The sequence below is a fragment of the Tenrec ecaudatus genome, chromosome 12 (assembly GCF_050624435.1).
Source record: "Tenrec ecaudatus isolate mTenEca1 chromosome 12, mTenEca1.hap1, whole genome shotgun sequence".
In the NCBI taxonomy this organism is placed as follows: domain Eukaryota; kingdom Metazoa; phylum Chordata; class Mammalia; order Afrosoricida; family Tenrecidae; genus Tenrec; species Tenrec ecaudatus.
In genome coordinates, this window is record NC_134541.1 from 137888983 (window position 1) to 137907533 (window position 18551).

General features: G+C 54.0%; 1 protein-coding gene across 3 annotated transcripts in view; it reads right to left on the reverse strand.

Annotated features, from left to right (window-relative positions):
* Window positions 1-12238: 12238 nt before the first annotated feature.
* The window catches only part of GRID2IP (Grid2 interacting protein), a 34336-nt gene continuing 28023 nt past the window's right edge, over window positions 12239-18551 (reverse strand). For all 3 annotated transcript variants that reach the window (XM_075528577.1, XM_075528579.1, XM_075528578.1), the window contains 9 exons: window positions 18221-18308; window positions 16928-17005; window positions 15959-16155; window positions 15665-15820; window positions 15439-15525; window positions 14410-14539; window positions 14196-14314; window positions 12676-12840; window positions 12239-12503 (listed from right to left, as the gene is read on the reverse strand). In XM_075528577.1, coding sequence (XP_075384692.1) covers window positions 12432-12503; window positions 12676-12840; window positions 14196-14314; window positions 14410-14539; window positions 15439-15525; window positions 15665-15820; window positions 15959-16155; window positions 16928-17005; window positions 18221-18308 — 1092 coding nt within the window. In that variant the 3' untranslated portion in view covers window positions 12239-12431. The remainder of the gene's footprint in view (window positions 12504-12675; window positions 12841-14195; window positions 14315-14409; window positions 14540-15438; window positions 15526-15664; window positions 15821-15958; window positions 16156-16927; window positions 17006-18220; window positions 18309-18551) is intronic.

The following is an 18551-nucleotide window of genomic DNA, read 5'->3' on the forward strand; positions in this document are numbered from 1 at the left end:
TTGTATGAGTCCCTAATAAAATGTAAAAGAAGAAAAGAGAAAAAAATGATTAGGGCAAAGACTATACAGATGTGCTTTATACAATTGATGTATGTATATGTATGAACTGTGAAAAGAATTGTATGAGCCCCAATAAATTGTTAAAATAAATAAATAAAAGTGAAGTATAATAAAAAAAAACTTGCCTGTGAGTTCTATGTGAAGAACATTTGGGAACCACTGAATGAATTAAGTAAAATTTAAAATAGTTTTACTTATCCTTAATGATCACAAAAGTCAGTTCTTAGTACTAGGAAAGAAATGATAAAAATTTCAAGGAACTAAATTAGCCAAATGTCATTTGGATAGGGCCAGGACTGTCAAAACTAACAATAAATGCAATTCTTTGGAAAAAACAAACAAACTCACTGCCATCATGTCAGTTCAGACTCACAGGGACCCCATAGAACAGGGGAGAACTGTCCCTGTGTGTTTCTGAGGCCGGTAACTTTTAAGGGAGTCGAAAGTCTCATCTTTCTCCCTTAGAGTGACTGGTGGTTTCAAACTACTGACCTTGCAGTTAGCAGCTCAAAGTGTAACTAAGCCACCAACTCACTACCATCAAGTGGATGCCGACTCATAGGGAGACCTGGTGGCGTAGTGGTTACGCATTGAGCTGCTAACCACAAGGTCACCAGCTCGAAACCACCAGTGGCCCCACAGAAGGAAGGATGAGGCCTGCTGCTCCCATAAAGAGTCACAGTCTCGGAAACCCACAGGGGAAGTTCTCCCCTGTCCCACAAGGTCACTATGAGTCAACTATGCCACCAGAGCCCCCAAATGGAGTTCAGGGCTTGCTCTATAGTTTCACCAGGTCCCTAGTGACTCTGGTGACCAGCCAAGTTTGGGAACCCAGGATACCAATGGCATAGGGGTTTCAGATTGGGCTGTGATCCAGAGAGTCAGCAGCTCCTCAGGAGAGAGACTGGGCTTTCTACTCCAGTGAGCAGTTACAGTGACACGGGTGGGTTGGTTGGGGGTGGGTTTGCTCTGAGTCAGCATTGACTCAATGGCCGTGAGTCTCCTTTGCAGGATGTCAGTGCATGTGATGCGTTCTGGCTGATGCAAATAGTGCTGTCATTGACCCATGTGTAAAACAAGCATGATTCTCTCACAGCTAGGGCCTTTGGTCCAGGAGCTTCAGAAGTCTGCAGTGATGGTGTGGACCAAGGGCTGGGTCCTGGGAGGATCTGCTTCTGAGCACATGCGCCTTTGGGTGGTCTTTGGCAGCCCTCGGATCCGTGTGTGACCGAGGATGGAAACACCGGTTCTTTGCTGTGTGGGCCTCTCCGTGGGGCAGCTCCTTAACATGAGGCTGCCTTTCCCGACTGCAAGTCAGTGAGAGAGCAAGAGCGGAGAAGCTCAGGACTTAAACCACAATCTTTTTTTAAAAAACGCTTTCATTGGCACATATCATACAATCAATAATTCAATCATGTCAGGAAAAGTTGTACAGTCAGTGCCACAATCAATTTTAAAACATTTTCGTCTTCCTTGTATGCATTGTTGTTCATGGAATTATTTTTTAATGGTGACAAAAATATACACAGCAAAACATTCTTCAATTCAACAACTTCTACAGGTATAATTCAGTGCCATCGATTATACTCTCTGTGTTGTGCAACTGTTATTGATGTCCTTTTTTGAAATATCCAGCACCATTAACAAAAACTCAATACTCCCTAAGCAAAAACTCTTCCTCCTTCACCCTTGGTTACCATTGGTCAACTCTGGCCTCTTATTTTAAAAGTAGCTTTCTTGATATAAAATTCACATATCCCGTGATCTTTTTGTTCCCCCATCTCTGAAGCAGCATCATGTTTGCTGCTACAGCTTTGGGCTCTGCAGGATCCCAGTCCCCAGTGGGAACCCCAGTACCCATGGGACACAGCAAGGGGCTATGAGTCAGGATGGCTGTCGGAGCAGTTTAGGCAGCTGTGTGCAAGGACCTGCCGGCAAGCAGAGGCCTCTCCGTCTTGCAGGTTCTCTCTCAAATGCACTGCCATGGAGTGCAGTAACCCTTATGGACCGGGAAGCACTGCCCTGCGAATTTCCAAGACTGTAACTCTTGACAGGAGTAGACAGCTCCATCTTTCTCCCTCAACAAGGCTGCTGGTTCTGAACTTTGAACCTTGGAATCACAGCCCAATACATAACCACTATACCACCAGGGCCGAGCACCCTAATCACCAGGAGACAGATTGGTGACATCCAACTGTCCTTCCTTTCACAAGTGTTGACCCCCCAATAAAGTCCTTGTACCCTAGAGTCCCGCTCAATATCTGCATTCACACAGCCTAACCTGGACACCCTTAGTACTGGCTGCTGGGGACACCCCTAGATCCTGATCATGACCTCTAACCTCAGTCAAGTGTTTCCCAGTAAACCTAACCCCTCAGCTGGACCACACAAAAGCCTACACACCCCTTCATGTTCACGTCAAGTGTGGGGAGCAGGGGGAGGGCAGGATGCTGGAGTAAAAAGAGGCAGTGTCCACACCAATATATACTTAGTTCACTGCTTCGTTCTCTTTAGAGAGTCCTAACCAAAACCCAAGGAGCCCTGATGGCACAGTGTTTATGGTGTTGACCTGCTACCTGCATGGTCAGTAGTTCAAAGCCCCCCGTGGATCTGGTGTTGAAGCCCGGAATTTTCTACTCCTGTAAATAGTCTCAGAAACGCACTGTCCTATGGGGTCACTGTGAGTTGGCATTGACTCGGTAGCAGTGAGTTGCTAGGGGATAATCTTTACAGACGCACACAGCCCTATCTCATGCAGAGCAACTCTGGTTGGTGGGGGTCACACCAATGACCCTTTAGTTAGCAACAGAGTGCTTTAACCGCTGTGCCACCAGGGTGTCCTATCCCTGGCTGGTGACAATGGGGACATCCACTTCCTTCTACGCAAGCCCCCATACGAACCCACAGCATGGGACTGGACCCCAGAGGCAAGAAAACACAATCGCTATGACTCCCCCCAAGGAACTCTGGTGGCATAGTGGCTTTGGTTTGGGCTATAAACCACAAGGTCAGCAGTTTGAAACCACCAGCCGAACCTCTGCAGAGATGAAACCTTCTTCTCCCTTAACCAGTTTACAACAGTTGTTCTCAACCTTCTTCATTCTGTGACCCCATTATACAGTTCCTCATGTGGTGGTGAATCCCCAACCACAAAATTGTTTTCATTGCTACTTCATCACTGTCATTTTCCTATTGTTATGAATTGGGTGATCCCTGTGAAAGGGTCATTCCACCCCCCCAGGGGTCGTGACCCACAGGTTGAGAACCACTGAGTTACAGCCTCGGAAATGCACAGGGACAGTTTCAGTCTGTCCTGCAGGGTTGCTGTGAGTCAGAATTGACTCTATGGCAGTAGGTTTGTGCAATAGTTTTTTTTTGTGCCCACCTGGCCAACCAGAACATGTGGGATGAATTAGGTCGCAGAGATAAATGGCTCTGCAAGGTCCACCCACCTCTCGCGCTCTCTGGTGATCGGAGCATGCTGCGTGGGCTACTGCTTTAGCGAGTTCTCTGCTTCAAACTGCCAGCTATACCCCCTGGAGCCAGGCTAACCCATGAATCCTAGAGCTTGAGGCTCCTTCGAGATCTGCTTGCCACGCTCCTGGTGCGTAAATCACTTGAGCTTGAGGCTGGTGGATCCTGTTGCCATACACGGCTTGCATTTGATATCCCATCTAGGCCTGCTTCACTAAGTTCCCAAGCTACTGACTGTTGGTGACCTGCCCTGCTGCTTGCTGCTTGCCTTGCCTGAGGGAGGACTCTGCTGTCTGCTTCCTTGACCTTGGACCCGGCAGCCCACGTGAGTTGAAGGACTTCCAGTCTTTTCACTGTTCCACGGAAGTGCGTTGACCGGAGCCCTCTGTACTGCTGTGTGGCCAGATTAGCTGTTATATTTCTTCTCGCTGTATGAACCTATGTTGGCTTCGTTCTCTAGAGAACCCTGCCTAACACAGTTTGTTTTTAGTGATGCCCCCCAAACCCACCACCATCAAGTGGATTCTGACCCACAGGCACACTGTATAGGGCTACCAAAACTATCGACCATTATGTAAGCAGACAGCCTCATCTTTCTCCCGCAGTAGCAACTGGTGGGTTTGAACCACTGGCTGACCTTTCAGTGAGCCATCTAGCCCATACCCAACAGCGCCACTTGTGGTGGGTGGTGTCAGGCGCTGTCAAGTGGGTTTCCACTCACAGCGGCCTTCTGTACAACAGAACGAAACACTGCCAGGCCTGTGTCCCCCTCACCATTGTTCATATGCTTGAGCTCACGTGTGGGAAACAGAAGGATTTCTCCCAAGTTGTCTCCCCCAAATACATGCCGAACTTAGCTGCTTGCGAATGACTGTACACTTGGAGGTCATCAGAAGTAGGTCAGGGTTAATCTTCCTAAGGGTTATCAGCCATCTAGACCAAGCAGGCACCACTGTTGATCCCACAACAAATAGGGCCCACTCCCTTCTGATAAGGATAGTAGTTGTCTGTTTCCTTGTAGGAGACCCCAGAGAGATCAAACCTGCCCTAGGATGACCAAGGTTAGGCGGCCATCATGAATCTAGGGTCTGCCCATCTTGTCACATGTATACCCCTAGACCTTCCCATTCCTATGGGCACACCCCTAGCTCATGCCCTTCCTGTCACGCTTTTGCCTATCATACATCCCCTTCCTACGATGGGTCTGCCTATTGTACTGCCCCTTCCTGTGACGTGTGGTTACCTGTAGTCATGCCCCCTAAGGAGAGACAACCCATGGTTAGCAATAAAGTTGAGGCTCTCTCCTGCTCTTGCAGCCAGGCTCCACTCATGAGGACCACCAAGCGGGGCTGAGGTGAGCTACCATGAATTGTGTCTCTCTGACTTGACTATAATCTTTACTTATTATCGCTGTACCATTGCACCTACCGGACCTGTGCTGATTTGTGGGGGACCCTGTCCTTAACCCCACACTCATGTTTGGAGCCAATGTGTCAGCCTTTCTCATCGAAGGCCTCCCTCTTCTCACCGCCCCTCCACTTTACTAAGCATGGGGTCCTTCTCCAGGGGCTGGTCTCTCCTGACAACACGGCCAACATGCAGGAGATGAAGTCTGGCCATCCTTGCCTCTAAGGAGCATTCTGGTTGGACTTCTTCTCCCGAGACAGATTCGTCTGCTTGTTAGTCCACGGTCCTGTCAGGGCGCTTCGGCAGCACCTTCATTTACTCCAAAAACCAAACCAAACCAAGCTCACTGCCATCGAGTCGATGCTGACACAGTGACCCGATAGAGCAGCGGAGAACTAACCCCTTTGAGCTTCTGAGGCTGTAACTTTTTTTTTTTAAGTTATAGCATTTATTGACAGGCTCCACTTGCAGGTCAGTCGTGCAGAGACTAACTTTTTACATCATTCTCTTTCCGAGAACTTGGTGGTTTCAAACGGCTGACCTTGTGGATCACAGCCCAATGCACAACCACTACACCAACAGGGTTCCCCATCATCATTAGGGCTCCTTACTGCTATATGTAAGCCTCCACTAGAGGGTGGTGCATTGGTCAGGGCTCAAACCTGGGTCTCCTTCGTGGAAGGTGAGGACATCCCCCTGAACAACCAGCAGTCCCCAGTGGAGTTGGACACTGGGGGCTGAGCCAACAGAAGGGCCAGCTAATGACAGGGTTATCAGTCAGGGGACATCTGGCAGCTTTACCCTGGGTGTGTGCGGATTTGCCAAGGGAGGGTAAACACTGCCCAGAGCTGCCTAAAGAAAGGTCAAGTCTGATAAGGACCAAACACGCTCTGGATTACTTCCTGTCAGGAAGACTGAGTTCCGGGAAATGAAGGGAGAGAGGCAGACAGCAGAGTGTCCCGTGGGCGCTGAGGGCACAGGGGCAGGACATCACCTCTGTGAGATGTGGCTCTGAAGTGGGGAGTGATTGGTGGCAGCCCGCAGTGGGGTAGCATCTAGAACGTTCTTAAAAGCACAGGGGAGAGGAGTTGACAGGCAAAGGGCAGTGGAGAGGGCTCTGGGTCACTGATGTGTACAGGCACTAGCCGGGAACCTGAGGGCTTGTGGGTCAGCACTGAGCTGGGATAAGATCAAGGCAAGTCCAGGAGTTTATAGGTGGGGTAAAGTGGGGAGACTGTGGGAAGAGGGAGAGAGCAGCCTGCCTGGGTGGAATTCTTTCTGTGTCATGGTGGCGGCTGGCTGCTATCAAGTCTCCCCTGCCCACCCTCCCATCACAAGGGCCCCCCACACACACAACAGAACGGAGCACTGCCCACTCCTGAGCCATCTCCACGATCAGCTGCAGACTGGACTGTTGGGATCCACGGGCTGATTTTCGAAAGCAGCTCACCAGGCCTTTCTTCCTCATTCTTCCTTGTCTTGGCAGCTCTGCCGAAACCTGTCAGCCTCAGAGCAGACACCCCACCCCCCACTGACAGACAGGTGGTAGCCGTGCCTGAGCTGCTGTGGTAGGAACCGAATCTGGGTCCCCCACACACGTGGAAAGCAAAAATTCTTCTCTCTGAACCACGGATGTTTCGTTTTCTCGCTGTGAAACAGCAGCTGCATTCAGCCATCTCCCAGTCCCCTGGGGACAGCAGTAGTCCTGTGTACAATGGAAAGAACCACCACCCGGTGCAGCGCCATCCTCACAACTGGTGGGCTGGAACCCATTGTTGCCCATGGTGTCCATCCATCTCCCGGAGAGATTTCTGCTTTTTCAACGACCCTCTGCTTCCTACCACGCCTTGGGTGGCTGCAACCAACAGCACAGTATTGTCCCCCTTCTGAGGCTGGGAGCCCACATTTGGGGCACGAGCAGGGCCACATGCTCTGAGCCACTCTAGGGGGTGGTCCCTCTCCGTCTGTCTCTTGGTGGTGGCATCTTCAGAACTGTCCCCCCCGGGTGTCCCTTTAGGTCTGTGTTCGTCTATGAAGACCCCACAGAGCTGAGAATCGGGCCCGCTGGACTGCAGCCTGGGTCACTGCCCTTTGGGTTGATGCCAAGTCAAAGCGAGCCTCTAGGACATTGTCGAACCGCCCACAGGGGTTACAAGGTTGTGCATCCACAGAGAAGCGGGCAGCCTCATCTCTTTCCCTCGGAACCAATGGTGGGGTGGGCGGTGGAGGGGGTCCAACTGCCAGCAATCAAGCCCTTTGACCACCAGGGCTCCTCCCCTGCTCCCGTATGACCTCACATTGCTGGGTGCCAATCCTGATGCCTAGGGAGCCACTCTCCCTAGGGTGGATCGGCCCCACAGGGTTTCCTGGGGCTGCTAGCCGAAAGGTCAGCAGTTTGAAGCCACCAGCAGATCCTCAGGAGAAAGGTGAGGCTTTCCATTCCTGTAGAGTCACAGTCTCAGAAACTCACAGGGGCGGTTCTACCCTGTCCTGTCGGGTTGCCGTAAGTTGGCACCGACTCGATGGCAGGGAGTTTTATGAATCTGATCAGGAGCCCTGGTGGTGTCGTGGGTCCTTCCTTGAGTGCCAGCAACAGGGCCAGCAGTTCTAAACCACCTGCCAACCCTTTCTACTCCCATAAAGCATGAGAGTCTCAGAAATCCACCGGGGCTGTTCTGTGCTGTCCTGTAGGGTCACTGTGAGTTGGATTTGATCTGACAGCAGTGAGTTCGGTTTTTGAGTTTTATGTCAGAACAGACAGATGGCACTTTTAGTTCTGCTGTGAGCACAGTGTTGAGCACAGAGTGTGGTTCCCTATGGTTATGCCTTATGGTGCTCCGACCCCTGCCCGCTCTCTAAAGCCTCTGGGGCACCATGTCCCGCCCCCTACCCTCATTCTGGTCAAACGACAGTGTGAAGCAGCCCAGGGACTTACTTCTCTCTCAGTAATGAGAACCGAACGACCTAGCGTCTTTCCAAATCGCACCATCCACACAGATTCCCTGCTGGCCAGGAAACACTCGAGATGTCCAGGTTTCAGGAGCATCTCACAACAGCGCCCCCAGAGGGGAGGCCTGTTACCTACTCTCACACATCAAACTCACTGCTGTGGACTCAATGCTGGCCCACAGCTGCCCTCTAGGACAGGGTGGAACTGCCCCTGTAGGTTTCCCAGGCTGTCTCATCTTCTCCCTCTGGACAGCTGGTGCTTTTGAACCGCTGACCTTGTGGTTAGCATCCCAACACAAAACCACTAGGCCACCAGGCCTCTTCTCACACAGTAGAGTCTGAAATTCAGGGAGGCTCCTTGGACCATTTTGCTGCTAGTTACAAAGTTTTCTTGGCTAATTCCTCCGAAGTGGACAGCCTATTCCTTCTTCTTCGTCTGTTCTTAGTCTGGAAGTTCTGCTGAAACTTACACCCCTGTGGGCGGCCCTGCTGGCATTTGAAATGCCAGTGGCATCGCTTCCAGCCTCACAGCCACACACAAGCCACCACAGTACAGCAAACTAGCCCACAAGTGTCAGGGGAGGGTTTCCTTCGTTTGTACACAGAACAGACCTGATACAAACTCGGGACGGGACCGGTCAGGCACTTGGGCCTGTCTCAACCTCGGAGCCAGCCTCTGCCTTGCTATCCATCTCGCTTCACACCCTTCCCATCCCTTCGGGAGGCCCAGGCCTGGGCTCCAGCCCACTGCCATCAAGGGTTGTTGTACACAGGACCGCTATTGAAGCTGACTCCATGCCAACTTACGATCAGTGATGTTCTGTGACCACAGTCCTAAGAAACTCACCCACTCTCCAATCCAGCCTAAGCCCCCAAAGAACACAGGAAGGACACTTCAAATGTTCAAAGCTGGAGAGGGATTGTGTAGGTTCAGTAACTAACGAGTCCAGAAGGAATCTGCTTCAGGCAGTTGGATCCAGGGTGTCAAGAGATACTTTGATTTTTTTACTCTTCCTGTTTGGCATTTCCCGGCATCCTGGTCCTGGTTGCTACCTCCAGGCCTCTGGCCACCATCCACCCAGCAGTTCACCTGAGGCAAGAGAGCTTCTTTCCAGCCCTTTTGCTTTACATCTTGTCTTGACTCTGAGCCAGTGAGTCAGGGACATCCTTGTCACTGAAGCAGCTCAGGTGGGGTTGGGTGTGAGGGGGGCTGGGAATCAGAGAGGGATAATTTCCCAGAGAGAACTGGCTGCTAGGCAGGCATGGACCGACCACCAACCGTGTCCATTGGGTTGGGTTTATCTGGCGAGGGATGACTAGGTTTGAGAAGGAGGCGAGTGCCACCTGGAGGACACCTGGGGGCAGGTAACCAGTGTTGTGCTGAGTCCAGACTGGACTGGAGCCACAAAGGGGTTTAAAGACGCCAAGCTTTGGGTCAGGGTTCCTGGCTGTGGAGGCCTGAGGCAGATCAGCTATAAAATGGCCCCAGTTCTTCACCTGTCCCTACACCTGCGTCCTTTGCAATGTGATTTTGAAGAAGATGCTCCCATCAGGGCTGGGGAGCCTCTGTTCCCTCCTGGTGGGGGTTGGGGCAGGGCTGAACTTGCTGTTGCTTTGACAATGGAATGTGGTGGGAGGGAGCAGTCTGATTCTGAGCCTCAGCCTCCAGGGACCTCCTGTGTCTTTGGTTCTAGCCATAGTGGGTTATGCGTTGGGCGACTAACTGCGAGGTCAGTAGTTCGAAATGACCACCCACTCCTACTGCTGTAAAGAGTTACAATCTTGGAAGCCCAGAGGGGCAGTTATGGAGGGTCACTGTTAGTCACCATCGACCCAACAGCAGTGAGTTTGGTTTGGGGAGACCACAGGACGTCCCAGCCCTCCTGAGAGTCCCAAGGGCCTGAAGTGGACTGCTGGGGAGTGAATGCCCAGCCCAGCTCTGCTCAGTATTGTCTGGTGATGTAAAGATTCTGGGGCAGCAAGTGGTTTGGGGGACTGTTGGTTACACAGCGGAGTTAGACCAAAAAAAAAACGAGGCATGTCAGGAGTAAACCTAGCTCGTGCTCAGCACACCACGTGGTTCCTCTGGCATGGGGCTGGAGCCACCTGGCGAGGCCATCTGTTTCTAATTCAGAGGAAGAGCCACCTGGGCTAGCCGGGGCAAGGGAGTCACTCACGCCTGTTCACAGCCTGATGGAGGGCCCGCGAGGGATTTTCTCAGGCCTTTTGACGTGGTTCAGAGAGATACGGGCTGTGGGAACTTAGAGGAATTAACCAGCTTGTGTCCTGATGGCAGAATGGGCTACACATTGTGCTGCCAACTGCAAGGTCGGCAGGAGAAAGAGGAAGCTGCTCCCCTAGAGTCAGTTTCTGAACCCCATAGGGCTGTTCTGCTGCGTCCTCTATGCTCTCGAGGATGAATCAGAAGGGTTTGCAGTGCTGGAGAGATCAGGCCACCCTGCTGGCATAGTGGTGGTGTTGGGCTTGGGCTTCGGTCCACAAGGTCAGCATTTGGAAAGGCCCAGCAGCTCCTCCGGAGAGAGACGGGGCTTTCTCTTCCAGCTAGAAGTTCCGGTCTCAGAACCTCACAGGGGCAGCTCTCCCCTGTCCTGTCGGGTCACTGTAAGTCGGCACCGGCAGTGAAGAGAGATGAGCAGGGAACAAAGAAAGGGCCATCGGGTAGTCTCAAATAGGGGCCTGTGAGAGAGCGAAGACCTCAATACGCAGAGCAACATTGGATGAATGACAGTGCGGCTAATAACTAAATAAAAATCCAACAGAGGGCCTGAGGCCCACACCAGACTCCTCTGAGGGCATGGAGGTAGTAATGCGGGGAGCTGGCCAGCACAGGAATTTGCCCATTGAGGAACTCACTCAAAACCCCAAACCTCAACTCACTGCCATTCAGGCAATTCTGACTCACAGAGACCCAGTAGGATGGTGTTTCCGAGGCTGTCAAACTTTCTGAGAGTAGAAAGCCTCATCTTTCTCCTGTGGAGCGGCTGGTGGGTTTAAACTGCTGACCTTGCAGTTAGCAGCCCTCCAGTGCATAAGCCACCTTGCTGCCAGGACTCAGAATTAGGGCATGGCATGGGTGAAACAAATGAATGCACCTTCCCTGCCCACAGGCATCCCCGGGTGATCCAAACGGTTAACATGCTCAGCTGCTAACCCACCAGTTGGAGGTTCAAATCTGCCCAGAGGGCCTCAGAAGAAAGGCCCTGGAGATCTGAAACGGCAGCCATTGAAAAGTCCGTGGAGCACACTTTACTCTGGCCCACAAGGGGTACCAGCTGGTGGACTGGACTCTACTGCATGTGTGTGTATGCTTTACTCTCTGCCCACAGCTCCACCTATTCCCACATCTGAATTCCCTGGCTACTCCTAACCCTCACCTGGGGTTCCAGACACTTGGGGATCAAGAATAAGTCCCAACTTATCTCATATACCAAAACCTCACTGCTTCTGGACCAGGGCAGCAAGCAGGTGTCTCTCCTGGAAAATCCCTGTTATCCAGCCTGTCCCCAGAGCACAAGGCCTGCTGTGGGAAAGTTCAAGGAGAGGTAACTAGTACCAGGTCTCTAGATAGAGAAAAACAACAACAGAAAACCAAACTCACTGCCATTCCATGGACTCTGGCTCACAGTGACCCAACAGGACAGGGTAGAACTACCCTTGTGGGTTTCTGAGACTTAACTCTTTAAAGAAGTAGAAAGCCTCGTCTTTCTCCCAAGGAGAGGCTAGTGGTTCAGAACTGCAGACCTTGTGGGTATTAGCAGCCCAATGCATAACCACACCGCCACCAAGGCTCCTTTGGATCCTATGCCCAGCTTGTGTCATACACTTGTATCATATGCCCAGCCGCTTTGCTCAGGTGATCTGTTCCAGGGACAGTCACTGCTACCCATCCAGGTGAGAAACGGGGCAACAGGCCACCAAATACAGTTTATTGACGGCCCAAATCCCTTCGCATTCTCTCCACCACCCCAGGGTGAGCCTGCACGATGCTCCCAGCTGCCAGGCTGGCCACCTCTCAACTGGATTCAGACCTCACATCTGCAGTCTGGCCCGGAGGACATTTCCCTTCCTGCCCAAATGCACAGGTAGCTGCAGGCCTTCACATCCCCCTGTGCAGAACCTCCCAGGACTTTTCTTCCTTGGGCTCTAGGCCCCAAGAGAGCTGTCCTGGCCAATGAACATCAGAAGTCTTTTGGAGAAACACAAGCCACGGAGAGACCCGGAGGGCCGGCAGCCACTTTGAGGTCCATGTGGTTGCAGCCGGCCCAGAGGGAACGCCCATCCTGCGTGGGCGCTGTAGCCAGGGAGAGGCGTGCAGCAGGAGCCTGGGTGAGCACTGCTGCCTGCAGGGTGCAGTGGGGGCTGGGCTGGGGCTGGAGCCCGAGGGGTCCCAGCCAGACCCACATGGTGGCGGGTCAGGCTTGTGCGCCGAGGTAGCTGGAGATGCAGGTGGCTCATCCTCAGATGGTTGGGATGAGAGCACCTGTGTGGCCACGTGTGTCCTCGGCATGTGTGGGCTGCCGTCACCAGGCCAGAGGTGACACCATCCCAGAGCTACGGGAGCCCTCCCCGGTCTGCAGGTCACAGAGTGCTCTCTGGGGAGGAAGGGCACAGCAGAGGCCTCTTTGAGCGTGGGCACACCCTTCCCTCCTCCTCTAGCCACAGGTGTGTGTGTGGGGGGGGCATGCTTCTTTGGGGAAGGTGGAAAGGCGGGTCAGGAAGATCCCTCATTTGCTCTCTGGCCCCCACCCCTTCCAGGGGACTGACCTCGAACTTGCTCATGAACTCCGCAAAGATGCCGAAGAAGGCCTCGGAGGTAGTAGCTTTGGAATCCTCCCCGAAGAAGGCCAGTGCCTTGCCCAGAACCTCTGTGGCCTCCCGCTGCAGCCCATCCAGCGTCCGCAGCGCCGGCTGTGCGGTCTCCAGGAAGGACTGGCCACCAGATCAAGGAAATGGCCAGGCTCTGGGTGCCCCCGCCAAGACCTCACTCCTGGAAGCACGGGTCCTCCTGCTGGGCTCCAGCCCCATTGCCCTCCAAGCTCATTCTGACACCTGCGGGCCATGGCCGGCCTCAGGCCTATGCTCTCTCCTCCTGGCGTGTAGGTCGCCACTCACCTCTTCCCAAACCTCAGCACAGCAGTCCCTTCTGTCACTGTGTGCCTGAGTAGTAGTCCAAGTGGTAACTGGGGCCCTAGCCCAAAGATGGGAATTCAAATCTACCCAGGAGTACCTCGGAACAAAGGCCTGGCATTCTACTTCCAAAAAAATTATCTACCCGAAGCTCTATGGAGCTCAGGTCTACTGTCAACATATCTGAAGCTGTTTCATGAGTTTATTTCCTACATCCTAACTGGTGGCATAGTGGGTTACACTAGGCTACTAACTTACAAAGTCAACAGTTCAAACTAACCAGCCACTCAGAGGGAGAAAGATGAGGCTTTCTGCTCCTGTACAGATTTATAGCCTCGGAAACCCACAGGTCCTGTAGAGTTGTGTCAACTTGATGGCAGGGAGTTTTAAAGTCTGACTCTAGGTGTATCTTATATGTCTTGTTCCCTGTGTGCTCCCAATGCTCAGAGAGGAGCTCTGATGGCGTTGGGCTGTGAACTACAAGGTAGCAGTTTGAAACAGCCAGTCACTCCTCAGGAGAAAGATGAGACTTTCTATCCCATGAAGAGTTAGTCTCGAAAAACCACAGAGGCAGTGCTGTCCTGTCCTACTGGGTCACTGCGAGTCCAAATCGATTCAATGGCAGTGAGTTTGGCTTTCTGTTGCGGTTGTTCTACTTTATCTAGAGGCCTGGTATCAAATACCTCTCCCTGAACTTGCCCCCAGCAGGCCCTGTGCTCTGGAGACAAAGATGCATAACAGGGACTTTACAGGAGGGGCACCTGCTGCCTTGGTCCAGAAGCAGTGGCCTCCAAGCTTTCCTTGTTGAGTGTTAACTGTAGCTGGACTAGGGAGGTCTTCCCTTTTCAGGAGTCTGCCCCTTCCCCTAACAGGACCTGCTGGGGGTCTCCCAGGGGATGGACCCCTCCCCTAGCTGCCTCTCACTGGCTGGCCTGCCAGGCCTCTCAGTATGCCTGGTGGTTTCCTCCAGGGCTGCAAGACAGACAGGTCAAAGCCACAGAGGTGACCCTTCATCTGCATATGTATGCGGGACAGTTTGACTCTGCACATATGCACAATGAACACTGGCTTCTCCATGGCCAGCTGGACCCAGCAGCCCAGGAGCCCTGTGTCCAGCACCTCTGCTGGAAGCCAGGGTCTGCTCTGGGGGAGGATACTGCCATGACCACGGGGAACTTGTCATCATTGGAGGGGGCCATGCTCTGGCAGGCAGCCTGTATCTCCCGCACCGTGCCATGGAGGTCAGCGAGGTCGCTGGTCAGGACCCGCTGGTTCACTGTGGGGAAAGAGAGGTTTCATGGGGGCACCCCCTCTGCTGGCCCAGGAAGGTAATGCCCATGCACCCACCCACCCCTCTAGCCCCCAGCCTACCTTTGGCAGCAAGGGGCACGGTGGGCAGGTCCTGAGCAAAGCCCAGGAGTTCTGGGAAGTGCTGGCTCAATGACTTGGCCAGGATGTGCAGGAAGGTGGACTTCCCATCCACTGTCTTGGTGGAATTGAGCTGCAAATAGGCCCCATCAGAGGTCCTCCTCAGGGACCCTGCCGCACTTCTCCTTGTCACAGGGCCCAGGGCCTCCCCAAGACGGGGCACTGATTCTGACCTTTGACACTCTCTTTCCAGCACCTCCCCCCAGCCTCTTCCCCCCTCCCCCCCAGTCTCTCTATCACTCCTTACTCAAGACTCCTACCTGCTGGGGTATCCCCAGAGTCAGGGGTCACAGGGCCTTTGAGACACACCCCTCCCTCCCCCAGGAGCCAGGCCTAGGCTTCTCTGACCTGCATCCCCCTCAGAAGATAAACACCACTATACTGACAGGCGTATGACAGCAGAGCTGGTGGAAAAGCAGCTCCAGGGCCTAGAACCTACTAAGTGGGACCCCGCTCTCCCTGTCTCCATCCCATTTTTCCAGATCTTAAGGCATGGCTACCAGGAAGGAGTCCTGATGGTGTAGTGGGCTACAAGTTGGGCTGCTGACCACTCCTTGGGAGAAAGAGGCTTTCTGCTCCCATAAAGATTCCCAGCGTTGGACACCCACAGGAGCAGTTCTACTCTGTCCTACAGGCTTGCTGTGAGTCGAATGGACTTGATGGTAGTGAGTTTTTGAGTGAGAAGGCTTAGCTTACAGAGCCCTGGTGAGACAGTGGTTCAAACCCACCAGCTGCTCCTTGGGGTCGGCTTCTGTTAAGATGACAGACAGCCTTGGGAGCCCTCTGAGGCACTTCTTTTCTGTCCTCCACCAGGAGTCCCCAGGAACTCCTAGCATAAGGGCTGGCTTCAGGAAGCCTCTACCGCCCCCACATCCTGGAGTCCCCCCACAGCCCAGCTTCTTCCCAGGTTGAGCCAGGCCTTCCTGCAGAGCCTGCTAACAGTGATTGGATACTGTGGCTGCGGCTTCTCACCTCTGTCAGGAAGTTGATCTTGAAGCCTGTCGTCTTGTTGGCCCTGGGCTGCCCGTCGTTGAGATAGTTGCCCATGGCTAACACGAACTGTGGAGAGACAGGTGGGTAGGGCCTGCCCAGGTCCTCACCTGGCCACCCAGACCCCCTGAGGGCTGTCCCACAGGCCCTCTAGCCCAAGGGGATGGGAGGTGCCTGCAGCGGCCCGCCCGGAGGGGTGATCCCGGACCTCCAGGATCTTGGCTAGCTTGCGGCTGTTCTTGAGTTCCAGGGACGCCTGGCGCAGGCATTCCAGGCTGCCTCGAATCTCCTCCGTCTTCTCCTGCAGGGTGGCCTGGAAGTGGAGGCTGCGCAGGCGGGTTTTGTACTCGGGGACGGACAACATCTGCCTCGGGGGAAGGGGTACGTTTCGTGTCTGCAGGGCCAGGAGCCCCGCTGCCCCACCAGCCGCCGCCAGCTCCCCGGGTCCCCGAGTGTGCTCCGGCCTGGAGAGCGAGCACCGGGCCGCAGGCGGCCACCTCACCTGCAGCACGAACTGGTCGGGCTCGCTCAGGCGGCCGGGCGCCTCGCGGAAGGCCTGGTAGCGCTGCTCCTCGTCGGCGTCGGGCGCGAACAGAAGCAGCTGCGCCAGGTGCGCGGGCTCCAGGCGCCGGGGCTCCATGCTCATCAGCACCTGGCGCAGCTCGGCGGGGCTCAGCTTCAGGTGCGCCAGCAGGATGGCTGCGGGGGCGGGGCCGTCTCAGCGGGCGGGGCCAGGACTGGGGCGGGGCCTGCGAGGGGCCCCTGGGAGGGTGGCTTGGGAGGGAGAGGATCTTTTGAGGCAGCCATCAAAGGAAGGGGGAAGTAGGGGCGGCAAGGTCTTGGGGAGGTGAGTAGCCAACAAAGAAACGAAAAACAAAAAGCCCCAGACTCATAGCGACCCAGTAGGTCAGGACAGAGATGCCCTGTGAGTTTCTGAGACTGTCTTTATGGCCTCATGTTTCTCCTGGTGAGCGTCTGGTGGTTTTGAACTGCTGACCTTAAAATTAGCAGCCCAACAAGTCCCCACTAAGACCTTTCTAGGGACCCATCAAAGGGGCGGCAGAAGGCCAGGGGCAAGGACCTCAGGAGCGGGGCAATCATGAAAAAACCCAAACTCACAGCCCTCTCTCTAGGGCAGAGTAGAACTGTCCCATCATTCTCCCTTGGACAGCTAGTGGGTTTGAAGTGCTGACATAGGGGCCACCAGGAGAGAGAATAAGGTTGGAGGAGGGGCCAAACAAGATTACAGTATAGGGGAGGGGCTATCAAGGGGTGGGACTTTGAGGAGTTTGATAAAGGGGTGGGGCCAACATGACATGTGTCTAGGTGGGATGGGCTGGTGAAGGGACCTAGGAGGGAGCCTTCACTCATGGGGGGTGGGGGTGGAAAACAGGTGTTGGGACCCCACAGATAGATGCGAGGCTCTGTAGCCTTGAGACAGGGCCATCTCCAGCCAGCCCCCAGTCCTCACAGGTGTTGTAGGCCTTCTTGTGGGACAGGATCTCCACCACCTCCTTCTTCCTGAAGGGCTCGGGTCCAGGCGCCGGCTCTGGGAGAGACACTGGCTGAGGTGAGCGAGGCTGGGCCAGTGAAGTGGTGTGGCCATAGCCAGGCTAACCCCGAGGGCCTGTCGAGGCAGCTGAAGGAACTGCCAAGGGTCAGAGCCTCCCTTTGTCCCCCTGAACCCCCTGGGCCTTTGATAGAATGCTCCCAGATGTCCAAGTTCCCCTCGTTCCTCAACCCCCATGGGTGGACTCCCAGGCTCCTTTGAATACTCTCGGCTCGCCTGGCATGCACGCCCACTGGCACCTTCTCTCTCCCTGCACCCTTGAGGCTGAGCTGGCAGGACTACTGAGCCTCTCACTACCTCTCAACCTTTCAGGTGCTTCCTAGTTGCACAAGGACTACCCCTCTCGGTCCTGGGACCACTAGCCCCACCCAGTATCCCCAGGTGCTTGGGGTACCTATAGAACTATAGAGAGACACCTAGACAGGGCGAGGGGAGACAGAGGCTGGGAGATGTGTTTGTCGATGCCTCCTGACCATGGTGTTCTCGGAGGAGTGACTTTGAACAAATTGCCCAGCCTCTGCCCTCCCTCCTCAGGAAGTGGTACCGATCTGGTACAATTGCCCCGAGGATCGATTTAGGAAGGAGAGCACCTGATGTTTGTCACCCAACCAAAAAGCTAAACCCACTGCCGTGGAGTTGATTCTCACTCATAGCAACCCCACAGGGCAGAGTAGAACTGTTCCCGTGGGTTTCCAAGGCTTTGAATCTTTATAGGAGCAGAAAGCCTCATCTTTCTCCCTCGGCATGCCTGATGGATTTGAACTCCTGATCTTGCAGCCCAATACACCACACTAAGCTCCCAGGGCTCCTGAGCACTTGGAAAGCACGCTAGCCATTATTATCACCTCCACTTTGAGATGAAGCTGAGGCTCCAAGAAGTTAAATAAGTCAGGGGCCAAGAACCAAACCAAACTCACTGCCTTTGAGTCGCTGCTGACTCATAGCGACTCTATAGGACAGGGTAGAACAGCGACTGCGGGTTTCTGAGAGATTTTCACTCTTTATGGGAGTGGAAAGCCTCGTCTTTCTTCCAAGTCAGGGGCACGGTAGGAAAATGCAAGTCAGTGCAGAGCTGTTGTTGGGTACCACGCACACAGGACAAAACACTGTCTACACTAAACCACAGAAAGCAGTGCTGGGCCATCACTGAGGGCCTCCTATCCAGCATCCCCCTAAGACCAGCAGGTCACTCACTGGCAGGTTTCTGGGTGCCGAAGTGGAGCTCTAAGTCGAGGTATTTCACCATGTCACTCAGCTTATCATAGTCGGAGTCTTCCCCGAGCTGTGAAGGAGGGTGGCAGACTCAGAGTGAGGACAGTAGCAATGATTGGACTGCCCTCCTTACCCCATAACTCTTTAAGGGCTGCCCTGGAGATCCCCCAAGGGAGAGCCCCCATAAAGCCCTACATAAGCTAGTGGCGGGGCAGGAGTCTGCCGAAGATGTTAAGTCATCCAAGTTATTGGGTAATGAGTTGTCTCCCCTTGTGGTCAACAGTACACTCGCACGTGGGACACTATCCTTGCA